This window comes from Xyrauchen texanus, chromosome 3 (genome assembly GCF_025860055.1).
Source record: "Xyrauchen texanus isolate HMW12.3.18 chromosome 3, RBS_HiC_50CHRs, whole genome shotgun sequence".
In the NCBI taxonomy this organism is placed as follows: Eukaryota; Metazoa; Chordata; class Actinopteri; order Cypriniformes; family Catostomidae; genus Xyrauchen; species Xyrauchen texanus.
The window spans coordinates 5,819,981-5,846,696 of record NC_068278.1 but is presented as its reverse complement, the minus strand read 5'-3'; the positions used below and the strand labels follow the sequence as shown (position 1 = coordinate 5,846,696).

Sequence of the window (26,716 nt, the reverse complement as noted above, 5' to 3'; positions counted from 1 at the left end):
TGCCTTGCTTCAAAGGTATGTGTAGTGTTTTCTGACTATGTTTTACTAAACTTATGTCTCATAATTGCCCTTTGTTGGATGACAAGCCCTTAAGACAGGTATAGGCACATACCTCCATCTGATTGCGAAAAGGTAAAAGCCAACTAGCCCCATCCAACAACTTTGTCTTTGCTGAGATCATTCTTGGGGTTTGCCCGTTATTATCAGAGATTTGTTGAAGTCTTCTCCAAGCTGGCTGCTCCACTTCACTGTCGAGTTGCAGAAGTAGGTGAAGGAAAGAGTCGAAAAGGACAGGGGTTAGATTTGATGAATATTGGTCTGATCACTGTGACCACAGTTTTCAGAATTTGAAGTTTGTAAGTGCTCCTACTGTTAAGTTCACTGACTTCTCTCTTCCATTCATCCTAGAAGTGGATGCCTGTCATCAGGGACTGGGAGCGGTGCTTTCCCAAGTACAGAATGGGAAGGTGCGTCCTGTGGCCTATGCCAGCCGAAGTCTGAATCCATCTGAGAAACAGTATAACTGTTTGAAATTCATTTTTGGGTTTAAAATGGGCCATTACAGACTAGTTTCATGACCATCTGTGGGGTAAACAGTGGATAGTATGAACAGATAATAACCCTCTGAGTCAACTGAGTACTGCAAAGTTGCTACAGAGCAATGCTGGGTTGGTCAACTGTTTCCAGAATGTACAAACACAAATGCAGATGCCCTTCCCAGACAATGCCTTGAGTCCTCAGCATCTTACCTTTGTGCCTACATCAAGCTGCCAGATGTCGGCCATTAACCTCTGTCCAGGCAGCCACTGCAGCCTTACCCACTCACAAGAACATTGATCTGCAATGCCTCCAAGAAACTGATCCAGCTATCCAGGTTCACTTACCTTTTTGGAGAGAGAAGAGGTTCCCGCTGTACAGAGCATTGTCAGTGAGAGCACAAGTATTCCTACATTAATGGGATCTACTTGTTTTTGTGAATGGTCTGCTGCATCATAAGATTTATTAAACAGAGGATGTCTTTCAGATTCTCTTACCTGAGTGTCTGCAGCCTGAGGTGTTTATGCAGTTACATGCTAATCATGGACATCAAAGTTCAGAGCGAACAACAGAATTGGTGCGACAAAGGTACTAAGGGCATGGGATGGCCAAAGCTATCAAGAACTGGTGTTTGTGGTGCGAAATGTGCACTATTGCTAAGGTGATCTTCCCACAGATATATGCCCCATGGGCAATGTGCTTGCTTCCAGACCCAACTAGGTGGTTGCCATTGACTTTTCTGTTTTAGAAACTTTCCATGATGGGGTAATCTTCCCCAGACACTTACAGTGGAACATAAGCTACACTGGCCACAGTGTCTTCCTCAAGTGATGTTTCATTATAATTCTGCTATCCCCTCACTCTTTGATGTTTGAGCAGGTGCCGTAGTTGCTGGTTGACATTCTCCTGGGCCGCATTCGTGAACCGGAGGGTGGGGTTATCTGTGAGTGGGTTCAAGAACACCAGAATGTATTGCAAGAGGCCTTTGATAGAGCATGAGATTGTTGATTTCATGCACACAGAGCTGGTTGATAATCCGGTTCCAAGAGGCTTGTCTGCCACGCTGGTGCCGAAACCTGTGATTGGTGGAAGACAGGCAGTCAGAGAGCCCTTGCCGCTGATGGAGGATCACGATGCCAAGGATACACGATCCAGTGGTACTGGAGTAGTTCGCCAGGAGGCGGAGGAGCCCGCTGCCATCTGCTAGGAGGCGGCGGAGCCTGCTGTTGTCCACTAGGTCAGCTGAGCGTCAGCTGAAATGGCGGCGTGGTAAGGAACCAGAGTTTTTGTTTCTCTCTTCTATTTTTTTCTTTTCTTTTCTCTCTCACCCCTCTCTCACTCTCTGAGGCTCTTCCACTCTCTTCCTTTCTCCTCTGTCCCTCCCCTCATCCAAGACCAGTGGTACGGCCGGAGGGGCATCTCAGCCATTAAGCTTTGTGTAACTCAAGTGTTTTTCACAGTTGTAGGCAGCGCCTATTTACTGCAAGTGCTTTCTGCGTGATGCCAATTTTCTTTATGAATTTGATATTGATTTTGTCTTGTTTTTAAATTGTTGAATTAAAAAGAGTCTTTCCATCTCAGCTTGGTAAATATTAAGAGTATTTTCGTGAATTAATTTGTGATTAAAGTATACTTACATATTCTGTCAAAATGTTTTGTTATTGAATAGTCTCCTGGCAAAACATTGTGATGAAACTGATACTTGAAATAGCATGGAAGTCTTATATTATGAAATATCCTATTAAATAATAGAAAACATAATAAAAACATTGTGACGTGGGAACTGTTTAATTGACCAGCATGAGACCCTAAGTGACAGATTATTAATGAACAAGTGCAATTTAAAGTATAGAATTTAGAATAATCAATTATAAAATCAAGCTAAAATCTCAAGTATTGATCAATAATAAATGGAATCTTAATAAAGTTCGAGTTCTTATACAATTGGAGTCAAACTAAATATTGATGGAATCAGATTCAGTCTAAACAAACCAAATAGTTTAAGACACTGCAACTACATGTGCCAGAAAAGACAAATGCCCAGAATGTTTCACAGCTCTGCTGGATACTTTCCTTGGCCCACTGGGGTGGCTCTTACATTTTTAACCAACTGGTGATTTTTTTGTGAAATTATGAAGTTTCCAAATACTTTTGGCGCCTCTGTAATTCTGTGTGCATTTTCTTAATAATAAGTCTTAGAACATGAGTTTTAGCAACAGAAGTATTTCATAATGACATTACATGGCTGTCTAAAAAGATTCTTTGTAAAACATCCTTTTTGACATGCCACCACCCAAACATTACAACAGAGTGATACAGTATGATCCTAGGGAGGAAAATTTAGATTTTTCGTGCTTATTTCCTTCATGACAAAGGATGTCTTTGTTTCTCCATATAGATCAATGGCAGATTCCCTAAACCAAGGATTTTTTTTCTTTTTTTTTTCTGATAAAACGTCTCACCTGACACCATGTGAATACTTCATGCAGAGGAGTGGCAGTGTTCTGTTGCTATGAATCATCCAATTTTCAAGCCACTGTGACTCAGCAACATTGCCTTTCAAAAGTCGAATGTCCAGCACAGGACCTTGTGTGTTTAAATTACTCTGTACTGATTGTCCGACTGAAAATAAGCTGTTAAAGATGCCCATTATAGGAATGATGGATTCTGTGCTTTTAGGGTTTGTTCTACTACAGGTTTTACACTGTGCTGTGTGCTTTCCAAATGGAGCACCAACTTCAGCATGTGTGGACATGATTCCGAGACATGGAGGGGTAGAACCACAGCCAAGCCCTGCTCCTTACATAATACAGCCCAGCAGCAGCACCTTTCAGACGGGCAACCCTGTCACAGGTAGGATGCCACCTTTGTTTCAGAAGAGTATTTTTGTGAATTAATTTGTGATTATATTCTACTTACATATTCTGTCAAGACTTGTTGTTACTGAGTAGTTTCCTCCTGGCAAAAACTGATGCAATTGTTTCATACTTGAAAAAGCATGGAAGTCTTGTATTATGATATATCCTATAAATAATATAAAACATTATAAAAATGTATCCTCCTTCATATCGTCCTTAAAAAATGTATTTGGAAACAGGACTTCGTTTAAAAAAGGTTTTGTTTTGATTTTGTGAAAATATACTCTGTATCTTCACCATGTAATTCTAGGTAATCAGGGAATTTTGGGAATATTTCTCATTTAGAACTGCACCCATAAGGATAATTGTGCAACAAAACTTTGAATATGTATTGTTGTTTGCTCTCTATTCTCTCACATATTTATGTGCTATTCTCACAGACTAACTGGTCTCAAAAGTCAGTTGTAGCTCATCACATTAACTATGGCCATGTTCCAATAAAGTGGAACAACAAAGTGTCTAATATGTTTCACTTTTAACAGTATAACGTATGTTTTTATTATGAACGGTAAGAATCATTTTATCATTTGAAATTTAACAACATGGTTTGAAATGTTAAGACTACAACATGTCTTTGAAATGAATGCTGCTTGGCTTGATATTTTATTATCAGTATAATGCAATGATATTTATACACTTTCATGTGTGACTAAAGTGTTCAAATAAATTAAGTAGCCTTTTTATTTCATATGTTTAGTTATGATAGCATCACTGATAGAAAATGTTTGTTTGTTGGTAAGTTGTAATCAAAGGACCAGACTATCGTGGTGTGCTCTTGGAGGCTCGATCTGGATCAGACACAAATGCAATAGGATCCTGGCAAACACCTCCAGCCAACACAAAGTTCTTAGAGGTAAGCTTTGTGTAGAGTCAGTTATCACACTTCTATTGTACTTATAACAAAGGAATGTTCCAGGTTCTATACAAGTTAAGCTCAGTCAACATGGTTTGTGGCATAATGTTGATTACCACAAAAACTAGCTTCACCTTGTCCTTCATTTAAAAAAAAAAAAAAGGCAAATGACAGTTACAGTAAAAGTATAATCCCAACACGTTAACATTATACATGTTATGTATAATGTATAGCTTATAGACTATACAAGCATTGTGTTGTCATCGCAACAAAGTTGTAATGTTGGAGATAACTATACACAGATAATGTTGGTAGGTGACTCTATCACACTAAAATAATGTAATGTGTATAATGTTTGTCTTGTATTGTTACATGTAACAATGTGTATTTTGGTGTTTATGGACTAGCCCCATATTTTCTTCCTTTGTAAATACCTTACTGGAACCGTGATTTCTGCTTTTTTTTTTAACCCAAAAGTTCCATTAACTGACACAGAACCTCATCATATCTTTATATTGCACTCAAACAAACATCACCATGGTGACTGCAGTTTCCACCAAAATACCTTTTTTACTTAGGTACCTAAAAGGAATTTTAAGTTGCCTCCATTCACTTCCATTGTATGTGAGTTTCTGTAAACAAGAAAGATAAAGGCATAAAGGATGTATATTAAAAAATGCATTTCTTTTTATTGAATATTGTTGGAGCAATACAATTTGTGTGAAAAGAACCATCCTAATAATGGACGGTTGTTTTGATAATTTTTTTAAAAGGTGTAAACATCCCCTGGTGGAATAAAGTGATATTGTGTATATATTAGGACAGTAGTTATAGTGCAAAATTTGTCAACTTAAGAAAATAATTTTAAAACAGCAGGATGCTTTTTTTGAGTAACAAATTAAAATAATACTTCATTTTTAAGATAATACTCAAAATGACTACTTCAAGAAAAACATTTTCTGTTCATTTTAATCATATTTGGTATTTACTAGAATTCTATAAACAAGTTAATCTCCATTGTGATTGGATCAATCAATGGGGCCATCTTTGAACATTCTTCATAACAAATCTATTCGCCCCACTCAAGAAAAACAATGTGTTTTTTACAGGAAGTGGGGTAATAACTTTTTGGGAGAGAGATATTTTCTTTTAATTATAAATGATTATTATGTTTTATTTTATTTATTTATTTTGTGTGTGTGTGTGTGTGTGTGTGTGTGTGTGTGTGTGTGTGTGTGTGTGTGTGTGTGTGTGTATCTATTTGTGACCACAGGGGTGTTCGTTGGGGTAAGGGTGGGTTTGGTGATTGGGGAGGGGTATTAGGGGAGGTTAAATGTTGATTCAGTGTGTATATGTTGTGTTTTTTTAATTTTGTTATACATTTATGAATCATTAAGTATTAAAAAGAAAAAAAAGATAAACAATGTGTTATATGGGTGCCTTTAGCCCCTGCAGCAGGGGGGCTTTTTTCCCCAAATACTATCCTTTCACTTATTGGACAGTTCTTTAAAAAAAAATATTTAATCACATTGAACAAAACTGAAAATGACATAAGTATTTTATATATGTGAATAAATAAATCTGATTGTTTCAGGGATTCTCATTAGCGTAAATGTGCAACATTTTAAAATAAAATATCAAGTATTACCTCAGATAAAATGACCTCAAAATCAAACTTTAGAGATTGGACGCAGTGATCTCATGGATCAGGAATATTTTACAGTGTATAGTGACAAACAGGTGTTGAAGAAAGTATTTTTGTAGTTTTTGTTTCTGTTTAGTGTTTTGGGAGAACATAAAATCATGAGTCTTTTACCCCGGGAGGGCCTTTAGCCCCGTTGGACCCTAACTATAACACGACCACAGTCATTATTCATTTGATAATTCCAGTCATAACAGGGCAATCTGTTAATTCTGTGCATCTAAATTATACTTGTCTTTCTTAGTGTGCAGGAAACCAGCAAGGTGCCATCACCCATGCCAACACCAACGTTAAAGACAACTCCACCATTTATACCTGGATTCCACCAGCTACAGCCAAAACCGTCTTCTTTATGTAAGAGTGGCCAATAACAGTCTCCAAATTCTCACTGTATGACTGTCATGTTTGACACTCTTAAGTTCTAGTTTACTCAAATTGTGCATTTTGTTTCATTTGTGTGCAAATACTTTTCTCAATTTTAGATTATTATTATATGAGTTTATAAATATGAAATCAGTCATAAAGAAGTGACTACTGGTTAAGACACTTCAATATTTGTCTGCTCCTTTCTTAGGGTCACTGTAGCCCAGCAGCGCACTGTGTTTTGGCTAAATGTGAAGTCATCGAATCTGACCCCAAGTAATTACATTTTGATTTATTTTTTAAAACCTCAAACATTGGAATAATTCTGGAATTCTGTATTGATATGATGAAATCAAATGTAAAAGTTTTTTTATATATGCTTTTAATCTATGTCTGTAACCTTTGAGGTCAATTATATGCTAGTGAACTCAAAAAGCCTGACAAAATTATCTTTTAGCAAATTATAATTTTTTTGGTAAAACGGAACAAAAATATTAATGATGCATCTTACACTAATGGGTGATAAATATATATATATATATATATATATATATATATATATATATATATATATATATATTTCCAAGTCAATCAAATGCTCTCTAGAATGAAAACGTCTCCTCCTCCTGGTTCACGGTTTTGATGTAAACTAAAAGCTATTGGATTTTTAATTTTATTTTAAAGCCCTTCGATATGTTTAATGGCCTCCTATTGCTTAACTATTTAAGCAATAGTTCACAAAACATTATAATTCTATCATCATTTACACCCTCATGCCATCTTAAAAGTTGTGTGAATTTTTTCTGCTGAACTCAAATGTAGATAGTTTGCTGGATGTTTTTGTCCATACAATGCAACTCAGTGAGTCCAACACTTTCAAACTCCAAAAAGGGCATAAAGGCAGCATAAAAGTAATCCATACAGCTAGAGGGGTTTAATTCCTGAGAATTAAGTTGTGCAGAAGAAAGAATGCTGAGTTTGAGATAGCATAAGGGTGAGTTAATAATAAGAGAATTAGCATTTATTGGGTGAACTTTTCCTTTAATGACATTTGTACAAGGACAAATTCATACAACATTTATTCAATTCTATGCTTTTGTTGTCTCTGTTGTATTTTTATCTTCTAATTATCAGGTGGTGGAGGAGGAACATTGCTTGATGTAAACAATAGTGCTGAAAAGGCCACACCTGCCGTGCTGCTACTACTTATTGTCCTGCTGGCAAATGTTCATTATTTAGTTGAATGAGGATCCAGGTCTTCTTGTTAAGGAAGATCCAGACTGAATAATGTATGCCAGCTCAGTTAGTCAATATAAAGTATTTAGTCAGCATTATATTAAGACACAGTCTTTAATCAACTCTGCCTCCTTTTAATTCCTTTTTAATCATGAAAAAGAAACAGAATTAACCTGTACTACAATTTCCTTTGTGATTTGGATTTGAATTCACTACTCTAATTTCCTAAATAAAAATGTTATCACAACCAAATGTGAAATAGTGTTGGATTCGAGTCCACCTTAGTCGAGTCTGAGTCTTTAAACAATCGAGTCCAAATCAAAAAGGGGCTGAGTCTCAAATTATTACATACAAATGAGTCAACATAGTAGTAATTAGCGCTTGCTGAAAAGATCTGACTGCAAATGCTACATCCTAAAACACTGGAGAAGCCCACTGATAATATTAGGGCCATTTAACATGGACAGGATTTTCTAGTTAATTGGCGGGAAACCTCACAATGCAGTGCAGTTCTACGTGCTGCTCATGTAGCTACCTAAATCCCCGATGAGTCCATGTGCGTCTCGCAGCAGCTGACCGCAGAAGATGAAAATAAAATAATAATTGATATTTGTTTGAGCGGCAGCCGTGTTGGTCAGCAATCAGTCTGAAATCTTTACATGCCAACCAAACAAAATTTAATTGAGCTCTTCTTTAACCACGAATTTTGAGTCTGAATTTTATAGAATTGTCCTTCAGAAGCATCAGAGATGTATGCTACCCGGTGGTTTAAAATAATAATTAAAAAAACAAACATTTTAAATAAAAACGGCATAACCAACTAAATTCATCTCGTAACATGAAGTTCAGCATCATTCACAAACTCTGTCATCAAATAATACATTTATTTTATAGCCTAATTCAATTATAAACAAAACAATTCACTGCCCTAAATATCCTAATATTTTATTGTGCATGTTTGAATGTTGGACAAATGCTGTAAAAGAATGTATTTTAAGCAACTCGTCAATTCTTTGAAAATGGTCAATCAATAATAAATAAGTGCCAATTATACAGTTAATTCATCAAACTATTAGGTCTGCGTGAACCACAAGAGACTACAGAACCTACATGTGTAGATGCATTATGCCTAAAAAGACTTAATATCCAATAATAATACTATTTTTATGTACTTTTATTTTGATATGCTGTTTTTAGTATAACTAGTAACTGAGAGACATGATGTGGATTACGTTTTTAACCACGTTGAAACTGCAATGCGAGCACTGTCTTGGCTGCACAAACACCACACACAATTTTACCAGTTGTCAAGTCCTGGTTTGTGTAAAACTGCCTTGTTTAATTTCTATTTTCATTGGATACTTACCTCTTTATGTTTTCGTCGTGCCAGCCACAGTTATACGGTAGTCTCTGTAGTATCATTCAAGCGTATTGGCTGACTGATGAGTACACCTGTGCACATGCGGATGTGTGTGTGCATGTGTTTGCTTAAACACAACTCTGGCTACATCTACGCCTTCAGGGGCTGATACAGCTGCATGCAGACAGAGATGTGTTCATTAATTTCTGTTTTGTTATTTATTTATTTGATTAGACCACATCTTTCTTTCTCAGTTTCTGAAACGTATTTACATGCTATTGTGTTCTCAACATTGTCCTACTGTCTTCCAATCTGGTTTCTTACCACTAAGGACATTACGGAACCTATAGCACGACTGTATTACAGAGCACTTAAGATCCACAGTAATCTCCCAAAATGGTCTCATCATTGCAGTGCACTCACACGCACAAATGCTTTGACTTATCAGAACTTTGTAAACAGCCATGCTCTTGCTTTTTATTTTCGTATTCAAAATAGCTCTTCACCTGCACTTACAGGTCTTCTCCCGACACAAACTTCGAGACCACTACGCCTTACTCGGTCAGTCTCGCAGGCACTCATTCCAGTTCCACAGTACAAAAATAACTATGGTCAGAAATCGTTTTTCTATACTTACACTAAAATTTGGAATGACATTCCTTATCATATTCGAACATTATCGTCCTTCACATATTTCAAAAAGTCATATAAACAGTTTCTTCTTACTAGTCAAACTTGTACACATTGATTGCTCATGTACTGTTTTTAGTCTTGTTTTTCCGTATTTTATGTTTTGTTTATATCTATCTAGTCAATAACAATGTCTTGTATAAATGTGCTGAAATTCTGTTTATTGTTTTATGTTGCTGCAGAACAGGAACCTGCTGTAAACCAGTTTTTAAACTGAGCCAGGCCCGTTTTACTGTAACTATACTGTTGCTGTTGAATTTTCCTGTATAATGAATGAAATGAATGAATGAATGAATTGCTTCACAAATGGCATGAACTCTCAAAGGCTCGAGTCCGAGTCAAGTCTGAGTCCAAACTCGAGTACCCCAACTCTAATGTGCAGTGTATACAATGCAATCCAGTTTGAGTCCCTCAGAGTACAAAAGTGTATGTGGTGGAGCTATGGAGTGGCCAGGTGTTTCCGGGCCACCCCACTCGAAATTGCTGTTTTAGTAATTTGTTTTGGCACACTTTACTTTTTTAGAGGTGAATAAATCCCAAACATGCCAAACATGTTGAGTGGTCCAAACATCATCTGCAGCCTGAAACTGAACATTTGGTAAAATGTTAGGAGATCAGCATAGGAAAGCTATAGAATGCTCCCTTGCTTCTTGTTTAGTGAATTTCTTAACCTCCAGTGTGCTGTCTGTCTGCACTGTTCTCAGAACAGTTCAAAATGCATCTTATTTTCATCCTAACTCCATATAAAGCCTCTGAAAGCAACATTTTTCAGATTTTGGATGAATACATTTATTCTCAATGTGAAAATGCAGTTGAGTAAATGAGTAAATATATATAGGAATGCATTTATTTACTAATCTTATTGTACAGTGATAACAAACAAAAATATAAAACATTTTAGATTAAAATGACGTGAAATGACCTACACATTTGTTACTGTGAAAAGTTATTGATAATATCGAACATGTTTTTGGAACATCTGCCAGAAATCCACTCCACAGTACTCATCATTCATGTTAACCTTCAGGTACTTCAAGTTTATCAGCACGCCAAAGTGCAAAAAATTTATGGAATATTGAATGCAGCATTTAAAAAAAAGATTTTAAAGAAAGAAAACGTATCAGTTACGAAATCTCGGTTCCCTAAGATGAAGGGAACGAGACATTGCATAGTAATGCATATGGGTGTGCTTCATACACGACCTTTTTGAAACCTCTCTATAATAATGGCAATATTCTAATATTGGCTATGGTGTTTGAGCCCCGCCTGTTTTGGCACGAAACTGACCACTATAAAAACGGGTGCACAGACACCATTTCCTCAGAATTTCTGACTGAGAACAAGGAGCGCATCACTCGTGCCTCAAGAACTCTGAGTCTTGTAGTGCGGCAAGCGTTTGCAATGTCTTGTTCTCTTCGTCTCAGGGAACCGAGATTATGTACGTAACCGAGACGTTCCCTTACGACTCAGTCCACTTGACATTGCATATTAATACATATGGGGAACAGAATCCCATCACGCCGCACTACACGACATAACTTCCCGGAGAGGAAACATGGCGGTGCAGTCTTATGGGACGACGACCGACATGAGCATGCCGCAGTGAGTGATCCTCATGATGACCAGGAGGAGAAAGCTCATAACGAATATATGAACTATAGTCATATATTATAATTAACTCCTTATGTACCCAGACGGGAAGGGAGTTTATTTATAATGAAAGTGCTTGTGAGTTTATGGTAATTATAACGGCCTGAATGCAGGTGGTTGTGTAATGATGGGGAGCCCATACTTAAAGGGCACAAGTATATATTGAGGAGGCCATGCCTCTAGTTGAGTGTGCTTTAACACAAGTCTGAACCTGCGACTCATAAGCCATTGATCTCATGTAGTCTACATCGACAGGGACCCTCCACACTCTGCTCCTAGAGACACAAGGAGACCGAAGCTGGCTCCCCGAGGAAAGGCACACTCTGCGTTTTTATGGCAGTCTTGATAAGGCCCCACTCACATCAGCTACCTCATCATCCGCTGCCCAAACAAATGAGGTTCATAAAATTGCGCATCTCCTCGTCTCCAGCCCACTGCTGTTGCGAGCCTGGCTGAAAGATGGCCCTAAGAGGTGGGGCGACGATGACGAGAGGGAGAGTTGGGTAGTTCCCCAACATCATTTTGACCAATGCATGAACTAATGTTATTATATACAACCATATTGTGCTGTTTTATGAAATTTATGTCTGAAATGTGACAAAAATATTATAAAAATACTTGAAAAATAAAGTAGATTCATTACAAAAATTGTAAATAAACTTTTTGGAACTCCAAAATCAAATATACGTGTTATTGTGCATTCTTCAAAAAAAAGCCAAGCTCATCCTCACCTTTTTCAATTGGATGAACTAACAGTGCACTTGCAGTTTCCATAAACTATTGCGATGTTCATTTTTGTTTGAAAAGAATAAATGTATACCATGTTTATTTTTTTTATACAATAATACAATTATGGTAAACTATTCCAAATAAATGCAATATAATAGATACCAATGAGAAAATGCATTAGACAAAACAATGTTATCCCATTATATATATATTTAATCATGTACGGTGAACAAAGTAAGTTAAACCAATGAGAAAATAAGTCAACCATGGCAGATTACAGAGAACAGGTGAGTCTTCAGTTTTCAGTGATCGTAGAGGAATGACAATTTTGGGGGGTTGTTTTTCAATGGCGTGTTTTATATGGCATGTTTTATATAAACGTTGTTTACATGATTTTCTTGAGCTCGTCATACAGAACCAGCACGAAGGCTCTGCCAATGCCTCTGAGCACGTTGGACCAGGCACCCTTGAAGAAGGCATTGCCACCCTCATCACGTGCAATCTTCATCCAACAGTCAATAGTGCCACTGTACATTATGTCAGCTAAAAAATATGTATAAAAAAATTCATTAAATACCTGCTTCCCACATCTTTTGACCAAAGATTTTTCATGACTTTTCCCGATCAGTTGTGATTTGTGGATTAGGGTTTTTATGAGGGATGCAACAATATTAACTAAAACCTATTGGCCAAGTATATGACCAATATTTTGCCAATAATATTTTGCCATAATTTCTAAGAAAAACAAAAGGACAAAGTGGTAAAAAAAACATTCTAACAATCAATAATTACCATTAAATTAATTACATTTAATTAAAAGGAACAAACCCCATTTTAAATTCTGTATTATGGTGAATTCCATCCAGGCCGCTAGAGGGCACCACTAGCTAACAAAGCGCTGACTGACACGCTGAATGCAAAATATGTTTTAAAACACAGCCTTTCATGGTTTAGCAATCACACAAGGCCATATTGCAATTTCAGTCTTAGTTCAATAAATCATGCAGCATTAATGGTTATCATACCGATATCTCAGAAGTCAAAGTTTGCTGGTTTCAAAGCATTTTGAATGGTTTCCCTCAACATGTAATCTATAACTTTCACAACCATCACGTCCATTTATGGCGTTTTTTTCTGCAATAACGTGAGAACAACAAAGAATAGAAATTAAATATTACGTGCTCTTAGGAGTGCCAACTCTTATCTTACTCTTATTATTTCTGTACTGTGCATTTAAATGTAGAGTTTTTACAAAGTGTTTTAATTATAAATAAACAATTTTTCATATCAGCATTTAATGCTTAAAACCGATATGCAGATGGTTTTAATTTTGTCAATAAATGTCGGCAGCTGATACATCGGTGCATCCCTAGTTTGTAAAAATAACTTCCTCACAAGTCACAATAATACATTTCCATCAAATTCAATAAATTAAGTGAGGTAGCTCCTGCAGCACAACCAGAGGCGAGGTTTCCAGCGAAGTACCTCCAAAACTGGGTGTGCTTGTCAACGCCGTCCAGGAGGACCTTCTTGTACTTATCCTTGAAGGCAAAGTTGAGGGCCTGTGTTGGAAAGTACCTGATGACATTGGCCAAGTTGCCCCTCCAGAAGGACACGAAGACCTGCTCCTTGGGTATACGTACAACACAGTCAATAATACCTTTGTATTGCTTGTCTGCTGTGATCTGCTTGCAGGCATGTTGGATCTGCAAGAAAACAAGTAACATTTTTCCAACCATTTAAAAGTTTGAAAAGATAAATTGTATATATACATTTGAAAAAGGCTCAAAAATTATTTAGTTCTCAGCAAAGTCCCTTCAAAGTTGACAAAAAGCATAACATTTTAAAAAAAATAGAATGAAATGGCTTGACAAGAGCAGTGGTCTTTCTGGTTGATGCATTTTAATTGTATTACTTTGTGTTGCTAGTCAAAAATAAATGGTATTAAGATGAGGGGACTGATTCTAGAGAGCATTTGAAAGACTTGGATACACCTTTAAGTGCAAGAGTCATCATCAATATATTTAATCAGAAGATAAAGATTGTAAATTGTTTAAAAGTGATGACATTTTAGGAGTACACTAGTATATTGATGGCCTCAACGCTATCAGACATGGACCAAAAGCCACACAACTCTAATTTTGATTTATAAGTGTGACTTTGTCAATGGCAGTCGCAGTCTTGTAACCCTTAATGACGTTGTTGGGCAGGGTCCTGCAAATAGAGTACCTTGCCACGACCTTGGTGCTTAACAACGATTACAACAAATGCCAATTCAATGGAAGTGGTCGTTACTACAACTAGAACCATTCTGGAGGCTCGATTGAAGCCAGAACACAAGCTTACAAGACTTAAAGAATCGTTAAATGTTACATAATTAGGGATCACTTTCATGCCCCCAATACAAGTCCTAAATACAAAGCAACACTTTGGTATTATTGTCCCACAGTATTTAAGAGCTTGACAGTTTTATCAGTTGCATTTAACTAAATGTAGTTAACACCAATGTCACCATGTCCTCCGTACCACATTATGGAGGCCCAAACGTGCAAAAATAATAAATAAATAAATACATGTAATAATACAAAAATAAATCAAGGAATAAATGTCTTGATAAAACAAATATAATTTGTTTTTAATTAAATTTATTCCATTTTCTATATTTATTTTTAACTTTATTTTTTATTCTTTTTCACTTTAAATTATTTATTCATTTATTTTGCATATTTTTTTATTTATGTGTTAATTTGTTTTTTTATATTTATTTATTCCCACATATATTTATTTCCATATTTATATATTCCCATATATATTTATTTATTTATACATGTATTTATTTTTACTTTTCTGTGTGCAACATGGAAATGAGGGAGGCGGTCCTTGCGTAGCTCCAGTGCGTCATTGGTTGAGTGCTCAATAGTACTTATCAGAAGCTAATAAGATGGACGTCCCACCTTAGCACCCTCTGACTCGCACAGATTTAGAATATGCAGGGAAACGTTTTGCAGAGAGTTTAACAATCCAGGATGTGCTTCGACATTCATACTGGCAAACAGCTCTCTTAAAACATCAATAAGCACCTCTACTCTAAATTAAACATAGTCATTTGATGCGTTGTTATCGACTTCATTCGCAAGTTGCACAACTGTCTAGATATATGTGAAGCATCAGCTATAGTTTTTTTTTTATTGTAGATGTATACATACATACATACATACATACATAAACGATCAGGGAAATGAAGCATGGTTGTATATTTTACAATGAACAATCATAACAACAGAATAGTATGGATTTGCGGACATTAAAATATGAAGTTATATACACAGAAAATAAGGAAAGGGCAAGGTTAAATCATATCATTTATGAAACTTGCTCATTTTGTGGTTTTGTTGAAGAATCAGCTCCCCATTTATTTTGTGATTGTAGTATAACCAATAAATCTTGGATTGACTTAAGCTCTTATGTTTTTAGCCCCACAAATAGCTATAGTTTACACGATATGGCTATGACCTAACATCACATCAAAACAAGTCAAGAGTAATCGAGCACACGCTTCAATCTGCAATAAGCCAATGGTAAGCATGACCCGCTCACACAATTATCATATAAGAGACAGAAATGTAAGAATAAATACAAAAATAAATAAATGTGGGAATATTTATATATAGAAATAAATACATGTGGGAATAAATAAATATACAAATAAATGAATGCATAAATATATATATATTTTTTTTTAAATACAAATAAAAAGAGAAAATAATAAAGGAAAAAAAGTCATACAAAAATAAATTCAGGAATAACTTTCATTAAAAGCTAATTATATTTGTTTTATCAAGACATTTATTCCTTTATATATTTTATTATTACATTTATTTATTTCTGTATTTATTTATTTATTATTTTTGAACGTTTTGTCCTCCATACAATTCAGGGTCGGTTTTGATTCCCTAATCCAAAGGAAGGTCCTTCTAGGAATTAAATGCCCTGCTGATGTTCACTCTAGACGGGATTCCGGAAATTATCTATTTTTTTGCTTCCTCGGTTTGTAGGAGTCGGTGTTGTGCCCTACGTCCTTACGGAAACAGTTGTCTGTGTTATGTCCCATAACACATTTGATTCTATTGACTTAAACACTTGTTATTCAGGGGGTATTATCTAGGCACGGCCATTTTTACACCTCTGCCTGTATTCTGCCTCCCTCATTATTCTGCACGGATGCCCAAAAAGTCTTAAATAGAGGTATGTTGCATTGTCATAAAAGCACTCTATGTCCCATAACTAATTTGATTTATTTGACATAGTCTTATTGTTCAGGGGTACAAACAGGAAAAAAGATTATATGTATAAACTTTTTTGAATATGTATAAAGCTTTTTGGAACAATAAAGTATATTCAGTTCAATTCAATTTCCACATTATCTGGATTCTACCTCTCTGTTCAGGTAGGGTAATTACTCTGATCTCAGCATTATCAGTGCCACCAACCACCTCAGCAACATCAGTGCCATCACCCACAACCTCAACATCATCAGTGCCATCATCCAACACCACATCATCATCAGTGCCATCTCCCACCACCACAGCATTATCAGTGCCACCACCCACCACCACAGCATTATCAGTGCCATCACCCACCACCTCTGGCATGGCTGCAATATCTTTCACTACAGCTGCATTTGTGTCATCCCCTACCACCTCTGCAGCACCTGCAACACCTGTAACTTAATTTGCAACCATGCCATCACCCACCATCTCTGCCAAACAATGATCACCTATAACCTGAGCAAAATCTGTGCCTTCTCCCTTCAGTTTAACAGCAGTTGTGGTATCAACCACCACAGCAAAAGCAATACAGCATAACCTCTACAGCAGTACCTCAGCAACAGGATTAACATTTGTAAACCAATGTAAGTTAGAAATCTTATTTGGTCACATATGTTAACTGATAGTGCTTTGAAAGATTTATTTATAACATCCATCATTACATATATCCAAGTGGCTTGGTCAGGAAAAATTTCTATGTGTTGCTGTCCAGAAGTGGACCATACAAAATCTTCTTTGCAGACATTAATAAAACTGCTCCAAATAATGAGCTTGAAAGTGACGTAAATGTTTTAAAAAATGTCAGTGATTTAAATCATAGACAAGGATTATGTATCAAATGTTGACTTGAACTGTAAATCCCTCATTGTCTTGCTTAAGGTCATAAATGCATACATGTCTCTTCTTGTAAAGAGATTCAATTTTATATCAAATTTGATGAGGCAAAAATATATTTTTTTATATCTTCAATGATATTATCAAGTCCACATGTGAAATAATAATATTCTTTTTTTGGACTGCTCAAGGGTTTTTCAACAAATTTTCAACACTTGTTGTAATAAAATGTATTACACTTGCCACATATACCAAAGTTGTTAACCATAATGTCAGTTATAGTCCTTTTTATCGCTGAAAGATAATAAGTTCTTGTTTCATTTTAGATTGCCTGTGCAACCGTTGGTATGCGTCCAGGGGAAATCAAATGTGTATTTTCTGTGTGCTGCCAGTTAAAATTCTGCTGACATGAAGAACACATACAAAGAGGCTTGTGTAAATTACATGATAAATAAAATAAACATATCTATTTATTTATTAAGTTAGATTGTACATTGTTCAAACACTGGATGCTATTTGTAAATTAGGATATATGTACATATTTTCTTTCTTCTTATGTTTATATCTTGGGCAGAAAATACCTTCTTCCTAGTTATTGGCTATTTTTGTTTGTTTGTATTTTTCTCTGTGAAATCTGTTTGTAATTTATTTGTTTATTAATATTTTGTTTCTCCTGAAAGTGGGATAATAATAAATGTTTGGGAATAAAATAAGTGTTTAAGTCAATAAAATCACATTTGTTATGAGATATAGAGTGCCTCTTATCCCAATGCAACATACCTATTTTTATGACTTTTTTGGCATCCATGCAGAATAATTAGATTCAACTTTATTGTCATTGTGCAAAATACAAGTACAGAGCCAATGAAATGCAGTATGTATATATAGTATGTGTATATATATATATATATATATATATGAGAGAGAGAGAGAGAGAGAGAGAGAGAGAGGAGAGAGAGAGAGAGAAATATGTAAGTATATACAATATGGGTTTTTGAGTACAAAGTTATGATGTAGTTAGAATTATGAGGGAGGTAGAATTCCCTCATGAGGTGTAAAGAATGTTCCTGCCTAGATAATACCCCCCTAAATAATATAGGTGTTTAAGTCAATAGAATCAAATGCGTTATAGGACATACAGTGCTGCTTGTGTCAATGCACTGTACCTATTTGTAACGCAGTTCAATGGGAAGGAGTAGGCGAGAAGCGTGGCAATGTAAATAATACAAACACACACACATGACGGACATGTTCGTAAATGATCTCTCTCTCAATCACCATCCTCCGCAGTCAGCCTTTATCCCTCTCGGAGGCTTGATTAGCCTGATAAGGGGCCGGGTGTGTAGAATCACTACCCGGCCCCACCCTCCACCCTGCCACACTATTTTTTATGGCATTTTGACCATCAATGCAGACTAATAAGGGAGGTAGAGGTGTAAAGAAATGTCCTGCCTAGATCATGTCCCCTGAATAATAAGTGTTTCAGTCAATAAAATCAAATTTGTTATGGGACATAGAGTGCTTCTTGTGTCAATGCACTGTACATATTTTTTATGATGTCTTGAGTATACATGCAGAATAACGAGGGAGGTAGAATCCAGGCAGAGGTGTAAAAATGGTTCTGCCTAGATAATACCCCCCTGAATAATATAGGTGTTTAAGTCAATAAAATCAAATGTGTTATGGGACATACAGTGCTTCTTGTGTCAATGGACCAGACCTATTTTTATGACTTTTTTGGGCATCCATGCAGAATAATGAGGGAGGAAGGATCCAGGCGGGGCTTAATATTTATATGTCTTGCATGCTCAAATAAAGAAATGCCATTATTATGTGGTTCGGCATGGGGTGTGTGTGCACTTACTGTATGCTAAAACATTTTCAAAACAACCAAGAAGAAAAACTGTTTAAGTAAATAGAATATGTTATGGGATGGTGTTGCTTGTGTCCGTACACTGTACAGTATATATTTGATATTCATGTGTGTTTATGTTGTTTTTGATTTAATACCCATAACATTATTAATTATAATGCAAATTAAATACACTTGGGTTGAGTGTGTCAGATTGACAAACAAATTTTATTTTGTAAAGCATGTGACACCTTAGTGTAAAATCTACCAGTAACAGACAAAAGAGACTAGAATCGACTTGTTACACGAGCTGTGTAGAAACACAGATAACTGTTTTCATAAGGACGTAGGCCAATGACATTTGAAATCCTATGAATTACATTTCGAAGTCTGTGATTCCATCAACTGGAAAATGTATAACATATCATCGTAACTGAAATTTCGGATGGCTGGAATGAAGACGAAATTCCAACTTTTTACTGCCATCAAGTGGGAGCACGGCGGTACTGTGCACGTGCACGCTAAGGGGGGAATTAGGCACAACACCGGCCGTTCTAATCGGCAACCTAGGAAGTCCGGGATGGGCTCATTTTTAAATTGCGTTACAAGCCGAAAATTGTTACATACTTAATGTGGCCTGAATTCTGCATTGCCCGTCTGCTCTTATGAGAGGAGTTCAGCTGTCCAGTGCTGACTGCGGCTACAGCACCTGATACAGTTATTCCCTGCAGGCATCATCAGGGAGAATAACAGGTAACAGTTATATAATTTTAAAGCTGTTTCTCAATCATATATTTGCATACGAAGACAGATGGTATTTGGCGTTTTTTTTTTTTTTTACATAGGCCTATATAATGTAAATAGTCTGGAGAAGATTATGAAGCATATGATTTCTTATTGGATCAGTGAGAAAATTGGATTCCATATGGGATAGAATGCACGCAAGAATGCCCAGCAACCTTAAAATTCAGGAAAATTCAAAGGTAACATCTAATGTGAATGTTTTCAGACTGAAACATTGTAGAGGTCATATTAAACTATGCACAGATGTTACTGCCTAAAATTAATCGATTCCTCATACTGTGAAATTAACCAGATGGGGCCTACTGTACAACCATTTTCTATGGATTTCCCCTTATGACCTCAGAAAAGTCAAACTCCCTCAGTGGACTATTTTCACTGTTCTCAGCTTTGTATAGCATTATTGTATCACCAAAACGTGAATGCCTAATAATATAAGCTATTAATGCTTGGACTGAGTGCTTTTAGGAGATTTTGTAAATCGCTTGTACGTTTAAATTCTATTATTCTAATATTCTAACATTATAGGTATACTAATAAAGTAAAACATAAAAAAAAGAAGCATTCAGTAACCCATTTAATTCAGTTTCGCAGTACAAACCACAAGTCTGCACTCACAATCTCTCAAATCTGCACTGCAACTTCAAATCTTCACGTCTTGATAGCTGTATTAATTTATTGATTTATTTACATTATTCAACACAAGCACAAACGCTACCTGACAGAATATGTGGTGCCCATGCATTATTCCACCAAAAGGAAGCGCTGTAACATAATGTTGATTTTAACAGTCTAATAAAGCTTTATTTTAGAACGTTGATAAGTTCATCAAAATCTAAATCAAGTGTTGTTTTATAATGTTGAAGAACCCCATGGAGGAGAGGGAGAGAAAGATATGGCAACTCTTAATACAAAATAGCCAAGCCTATTTTCTAAATATAAGACAACTGACAGTTGTTTATGGATGAATGAAGTCCTGGAGACTTGAGGGTGTTTAACATTTTAGCGCTCAGAAGGGTGCTCACGAGGGTTCCCTTTGCGCCCTCAGCTGCAGATAGAGCTCCAAAAAGTGGCGGGAGCTGCAAACCGCCAGCAAAGAGCCCCTAAAGTTTGAAGTTTCAAAAGGGGGTTGCGCCGACTCCAGAAGGGGGCGTCACATCCACTCACAATTAAGGTTAGGAACTTACCTTAGGAACTTTTTGGAGTCGGCGCAACCCCCTTTTGGATTAACCACCCCCCTCTGGAGTAACTCCGCCCTCTTAGGAGATTTCACCCCCATTTGGAGGTCTCTCTGGCCTGCAGCTATTGACCTTATTCACGGTAGCGGCATTTTTTATTTTGAATGGGAATGAAAGCGAGGCTGTGAGGGATAGAAAACACATCCCTGCAATGGCACGCACCTTATAAAGGTGTAAAAAGCTCTTAGATCACATCCTGATTTTCCACAACTCATGTTGTCCTGAGTCTTTTGTATACTGAATGTTTTGTCCACGGAAAGATCCAAAAACAATTTAAACTGCAGTACATCCCATTGAAGAGACTGTCTTTCTATCCCTACAGCCTCGTTGTCGTTGCCCTGAAAAATCAAAGATGGCGCTGCTGTGAATAAGGTCTATACCTTGAGCTCCACAGTGATCTATTACCCAACAGACCCCGCTACTTATCCTCTCGTCCAATGACAGCGGACTGGAGTTTCCATGCTGGAGGAAAAATCATGGCAGAAAAAAAACTATTATTGAAATCAATATTTAATCCCTATAGTTTTTCCTGATTGACGGATCACTTGCTTATCTTGTGTATAAAGTATTACTTTTTGTCTTATGTGTATAACTGGTTTAAAACGTTATTTTATTAAGTTTTCCCATAGATTCAATTATTCATAATGAGTTTTTATTTAATTGTTTTTCTTGAGGAAGTTGTGCATTCTTAAAAGTAGGTAATCTACATTAAACCTTTGTATTGTTGTTTCAAAGAGGATTTTAATGTTATTGTGAATCTCTAAAACATTAATGGATGAGTGAGTAGTGTCCTGTACATAGCTGTAGCTGTAGCTAAGATTGCTTATATTCAATGATATAGCAACGTTCATTCTAAAATGGGATTTTGTTGTTGTTACGTTCACAGTATGGCGCTTTGTGGTTCAGAGGTTCTTGGTTAAATTATCTAAAGCTTTATTGTCAGTGTTTTGCTTGTAATGATTTAATAAAAAGAGTAAGTTTAAAGTGTGTTCCTTTTCCCTTTCTATCTAGAGTGCTGACTACAACCAAGAAATATGATCATATTAGCCCAATTTTATTGTTGTGACATTTGCTACCGGTTGAATTTCGTATTAATTTAAAAATGTTGTTTACTACATACACATCTTTGAATGGACTAGCTCCACAGTACATAAGTGACCTTCTGACATGTTATATTCCATCATGTTCATAATTCCAAGAATTTCAAAATCCACAAAAGGTAGGTCCACTTCATTTTTGGCTCCTAAACTATGGAATAGTCTCCTTAACACTGTTTGGGATGCAGACACACTCACTCAGTTTAAGTCTATTTCTAAATCTATTTAGCCAGACATACACATAATTTATCCTTCAACTCACAATTAGGATGCTTTAGTTAGGTCTGCAAGAACCAGAAACATCTATCATGATTACCACAGCCGGCCAGATCCAGCTCTGTTCCTGCTTGGTGTAGGACTCTACTGCTACGTGTCGCTGAGTGATGATGACAAACTACAGCCGGTGCTAGCCAGACATTACTTCAGTCTATTGACTTTAGAGGATGAGCTGATGCCAACTCCAACTGTAGGACATTGGATACTTTATATGCCACAGCCTGAACCTTGGATTTAGGATATACCCCACCAAACCCCACTGAAATGGCCTGCCGGTTGAACTGAGATGCACCTCATTAATCTCTGCCTGCATCACCTTTGTTTATTGATGGACTAAACCCTTGAAATGGAATACATATATCATATAATTGCTAACAAAAGCCTTCATCAGCTAACTAACAAAGGAAAATATATCTATGTAAACTTCTGCAGTTAATCCAGGATTGACTTCAAACCCATTAGTCATTAATCTTAAAGTTCATAAATTTTTTTTTTTTTTTTTAACACTGGACCTTAACACTTACTTAATTAAAAAATGTTAAACCATGACTTCCACTGTACATAAATAACTAATATTGGCATTAGATTCATGCTGGTTAGCCAGAGGGGAACTGCCCCCCACAGTGGGTCTGGTTTCTCCCAAGGTTATTATTCTCCATTAATCAACATCTTATGGAGTTTTGTGTTCCTCGCCACAGTCGCCTTTTTAGTCGGCATCAGCAACAGAGGGCATGTGCCGTAATTTAGCAATATTTCTTAGGTGGAAGAATGCTGTTCTACAAACATTGGAAATTTGATTTTCAAAGGACAGATTGTTATCAAATATAGCACCTAAGTTCTTCGCTGTTGAAGATGATGTAACAGAACATCCATCTAGAGTCAAATTATATTGTAGTGGCTTATTTTTAGAGTTTTTTGGTTCAATAATTAGTACCTCTGTTTTGTCAGAATTGAGTAGAAGGAAATTTCTGGCCATCCGATCTTTTATTTCATTGATACACTTTGCTAATTTGGAGAATTGTAAAATCTCCACGTTTTACAGACATAGGACAATGATAATCGTTACATACATTTATTTTAGCATGGTTGGCTGTGATTTGATGATGCTGGCCATTATGTTTAATCAGAATTATTTATTCAGCTTTATAGAAAATCAGCTGTAATGTCTATAATGTGAAACATTAATAATCAACACTCCTGGACACATAATAATATATTTGATGAAAAAAATCTGACTTTCTATAGCTTGGTATTACTTAAAATTCCACAAGTTTATCCTGCTGTCCACATATGTGAACATCAAATTTTAGTAAAACTATTTGCTCTATTATTAGAGTACTATACTTTTATTTGTATTTATTTATTTTTTATTTTGCTTGTTTATTAGGTGCTACTAGTTACAAATCAAAAAGGGAAATAAAAAATGCACACAGCAGTCACGCAGGGGTCTCAGGAGGTTTAACATATTGTAAACATAATTTTATGTCTGCTGCTTAACACTAACTCTGCTCAAAGGTATTTTTAATTAGTTTAAAGTATTGTGTACATTTGTTATGTAAATCTTTGTTAGAAATATTTTTACTTTAAAAGCAGTGTTTCTAATATGCAAATCAGTAACATTGATGAAGGGGAGTTTTAAGCTAGACTTGTATACCATCTTTATCTAAATATGAAAAATTCCATCAGAGGGAAAAAAAATGAATAAAGAGGAAATTGATTGGCAAGTGTACACACAAACACATATGCACACACAAGCATAAACAGAGGCAGCAGGTGCTCCTGGTTGGGCTTTAATTACATGATCTCTGATTCATCTAATTGATATGCTAATGAGGATGTAATTAATGCATGAGAGAGAACATCCACAACCCCTATTAATTAATGGATAATCAGTTCATATATGGCCTTGCATATTTAATAACACCATATAAACTATCAGTTTTTTTTTTTATTTAGTTTTGCAAAAACATGCAACAAGAATCACTGAATGTAGTTTCAATAATACATATACATTTATATATATATATATATATATATATATATATATATATATATATATATATATATATATATATATATATATATTATGGAAAATCATGAGTGACATTACTTTATTGCATACAGTTTGAGCCATCAGTATACAGAAGATATAATTGTCAAAATTGTACTGCAATGGATAAAGCCTCAGACTTAAAAGATAGCTGAAAAATTACAATTCTATCATAATTTCCTCATTCTCATGTTTTTCCAAACCTGAATGACTTCAGCGTTTTGGAAGAATGTCACACGAAGCTATTGCACGGCTTTAGAAGGCTTGGAATATAGAATACAAGTCAAGTTTATGATATTTTATGGACTATTTTAATGATGATTTGAATGTGCTTTTTTATTATTTTGGCGCTTACCAACCCCAGTCACCTTTCACTTTCTTTATATGGAAAGAGCGACCAGGATATTCTTTAAAACTATTCACCTTTTGTGTCCCACAGTAGAAAGTAATTAAAATGGGTGATTTTAGGATTCCTCTCCATTTAGTTTATCTCATATGTGCTTCAGGCTATTGATCCTAAACACACATGTGAGACCAACAATCACTCTCAAACTGCTATCTTCCCCCTCTGCCTCCGTATGTTGTGCTCATCTGTGGAAGGTGAATTAAACAGAGCTAATAATATTAAATTATGGTAGGCCTGCTTTTACATTAGTGCCATAGTCTGAAGGCCAGGGTGATTGATAGCCCAACAAACCCTAGGTCAATTAGCTTGTGGGCTTCCCTCCATCCCTGGTATTGTTTGAGATCCATCTGTTGTTAAATTTATCACTCAACCAGCAACCGTCTCACCATAATTAAGACTTCAATTACAAAAACATTGGTTCATCCAAATTTAGGTCTGCCATTGCATGTACTTGAGTTCTGATATTTGACATTATTTTCACTGTTTGTTTTTATTTATTTATTTTCATTTGTTGTTGTTGTTAATTTTATATACATAGGCCTATACATTTTTATAGTAGGGTCCAAAAGACTAAGACCACTATTGAATACATACACATTTATTTATTTACTGATTATCTATGTTATCTAGATTGAGAATGTTTCAAAGAGCATTTAGTGCGCTTCAACTTTTTTTATCAGGTCCTAACTTTTCTTTGTTTTTTTTCTATTAAAATCTGACAAAACAAATCTGACAACACAAAATTTTGCTGCTTTAGATTACGCAAAAAAAAAAAAAGAAAAAAAAAATGTTACTTGTAAGGTGGGACTTCCTTTCTATATCCATTGACCATTGGGCGTTCCAGTTTCTCACTCTCATTTGAAAAGAAATAACCCGTCTCTGCTACATACAAAAAACCGCTCCTTATTTTCACATGCAAATTAGCTTTTGATTCTCTGCAAATGTTTGCTAGAAGTTTGCAGCTCTTCGCCGGTGGTGGTGAACCTCCAGCAAACCTTTGGCAACAATGGACATTTTGTTGCAAGTTTGCGGCAAAGCTCATTTGCATGTGAAAATGATCAGTGGCGAACTTGTGGCAAGTATGCAGCAAATTTGCCATGATCTCTCGATTTTCGTAAGGGTTAGTAATAGTAACATAATATATTCCAATAATATGTGTGTGTGTGTACATGTTTATGCTACATTGTGGGGATATTGGACATAATGTTCCCACAAGGATTGTAAAACCTGAGATCACCTACCTTGTGGGGCCCAGCCAGCGGTCCCCATGACGGAAATGATTAAACATGCTAAACTATGTTTTTTTTTTTTTAAATGCAAATAGGTTTCTGTGAGGGTTAGGTTTAGGGGATAGAAATTATCGTTAGATCTGTATAAAATTCTTAAAATGCATGGAGAGTCTCCACAATAATATAAAAACAAGTTTGTGTATGTGTGTATGTGTGTGTGTTAGAGAGAGAGAGAAAGAGAGAAAGAGAGAGAGAGAGAGAGAGAGAGAGAGAGAGAGAGAGAGAGAGAGATTCTGATTTGTTTTGAGAAACACACAAGGGACCTCTTTCTGTCTGTTCCATCTGCCAACCCACTCCACTGACGCCCAGGGGACACTGAGGGAAGCTGCAAATCTGGAAGACTTATAATAGACCACAATAAAGGATTTGCCAAAAGTGTAGAAATGGCATTGAGCTAAAATAAATTAATAAATAAAAGCATTATCCTCTAAACCCACAAAGGCATAACCGTAACCCCCATTTAATTCATTTTGTCCGTAGAATGCAGTGACTCAGCAGGTATGGTAA

At 36.0% G+C, this 26,716-nt stretch overlaps 2 protein-coding genes across 2 annotated transcripts; one reads left to right on the top strand and one right to left on the bottom strand.

The window, feature by feature from the left end:
- Positions 1-3,021: 3,021 nt before the first annotated feature.
- On the top strand, positions 3,022-10,755 carry si:dkey-251i10.2 (uncharacterized protein LOC562682 homolog). The gene is made up of 5 exons (XM_052106406.1): positions 3,022-3,390; positions 4,196-4,308; positions 6,255-6,364; positions 6,585-6,649; positions 7,508-10,755. The coding sequence occupies exons 1-5, from the start codon at positions 3,108-3,110 to the stop codon at positions 7,618-7,620; spliced, it is 684 nt and encodes a 227-aa protein (XP_051962366.1). The 5' UTR covers positions 3,022-3,107; the 3' UTR covers positions 7,621-10,755.
- A 1,668-nt stretch (positions 10,756-12,423) lies between these two features.
- LOC127621780 (ADP/ATP translocase 3-like) lies at positions 12,424-26,189 on the bottom strand. The gene is made up of 4 exons (XM_052095505.1): positions 26,162-26,189; positions 16,499-16,611; positions 13,498-13,744; positions 12,424-12,581 (listed from the first exon to the last, which is right to left on the bottom strand). The coding sequence occupies exons 1-4, from the start codon at positions 26,187-26,189 to the stop codon at positions 12,424-12,426; spliced, it is 546 nt and encodes a 181-aa protein (XP_051951465.1).
- Between the last annotated feature and the right edge of the window lie 527 nt (positions 26,190-26,716).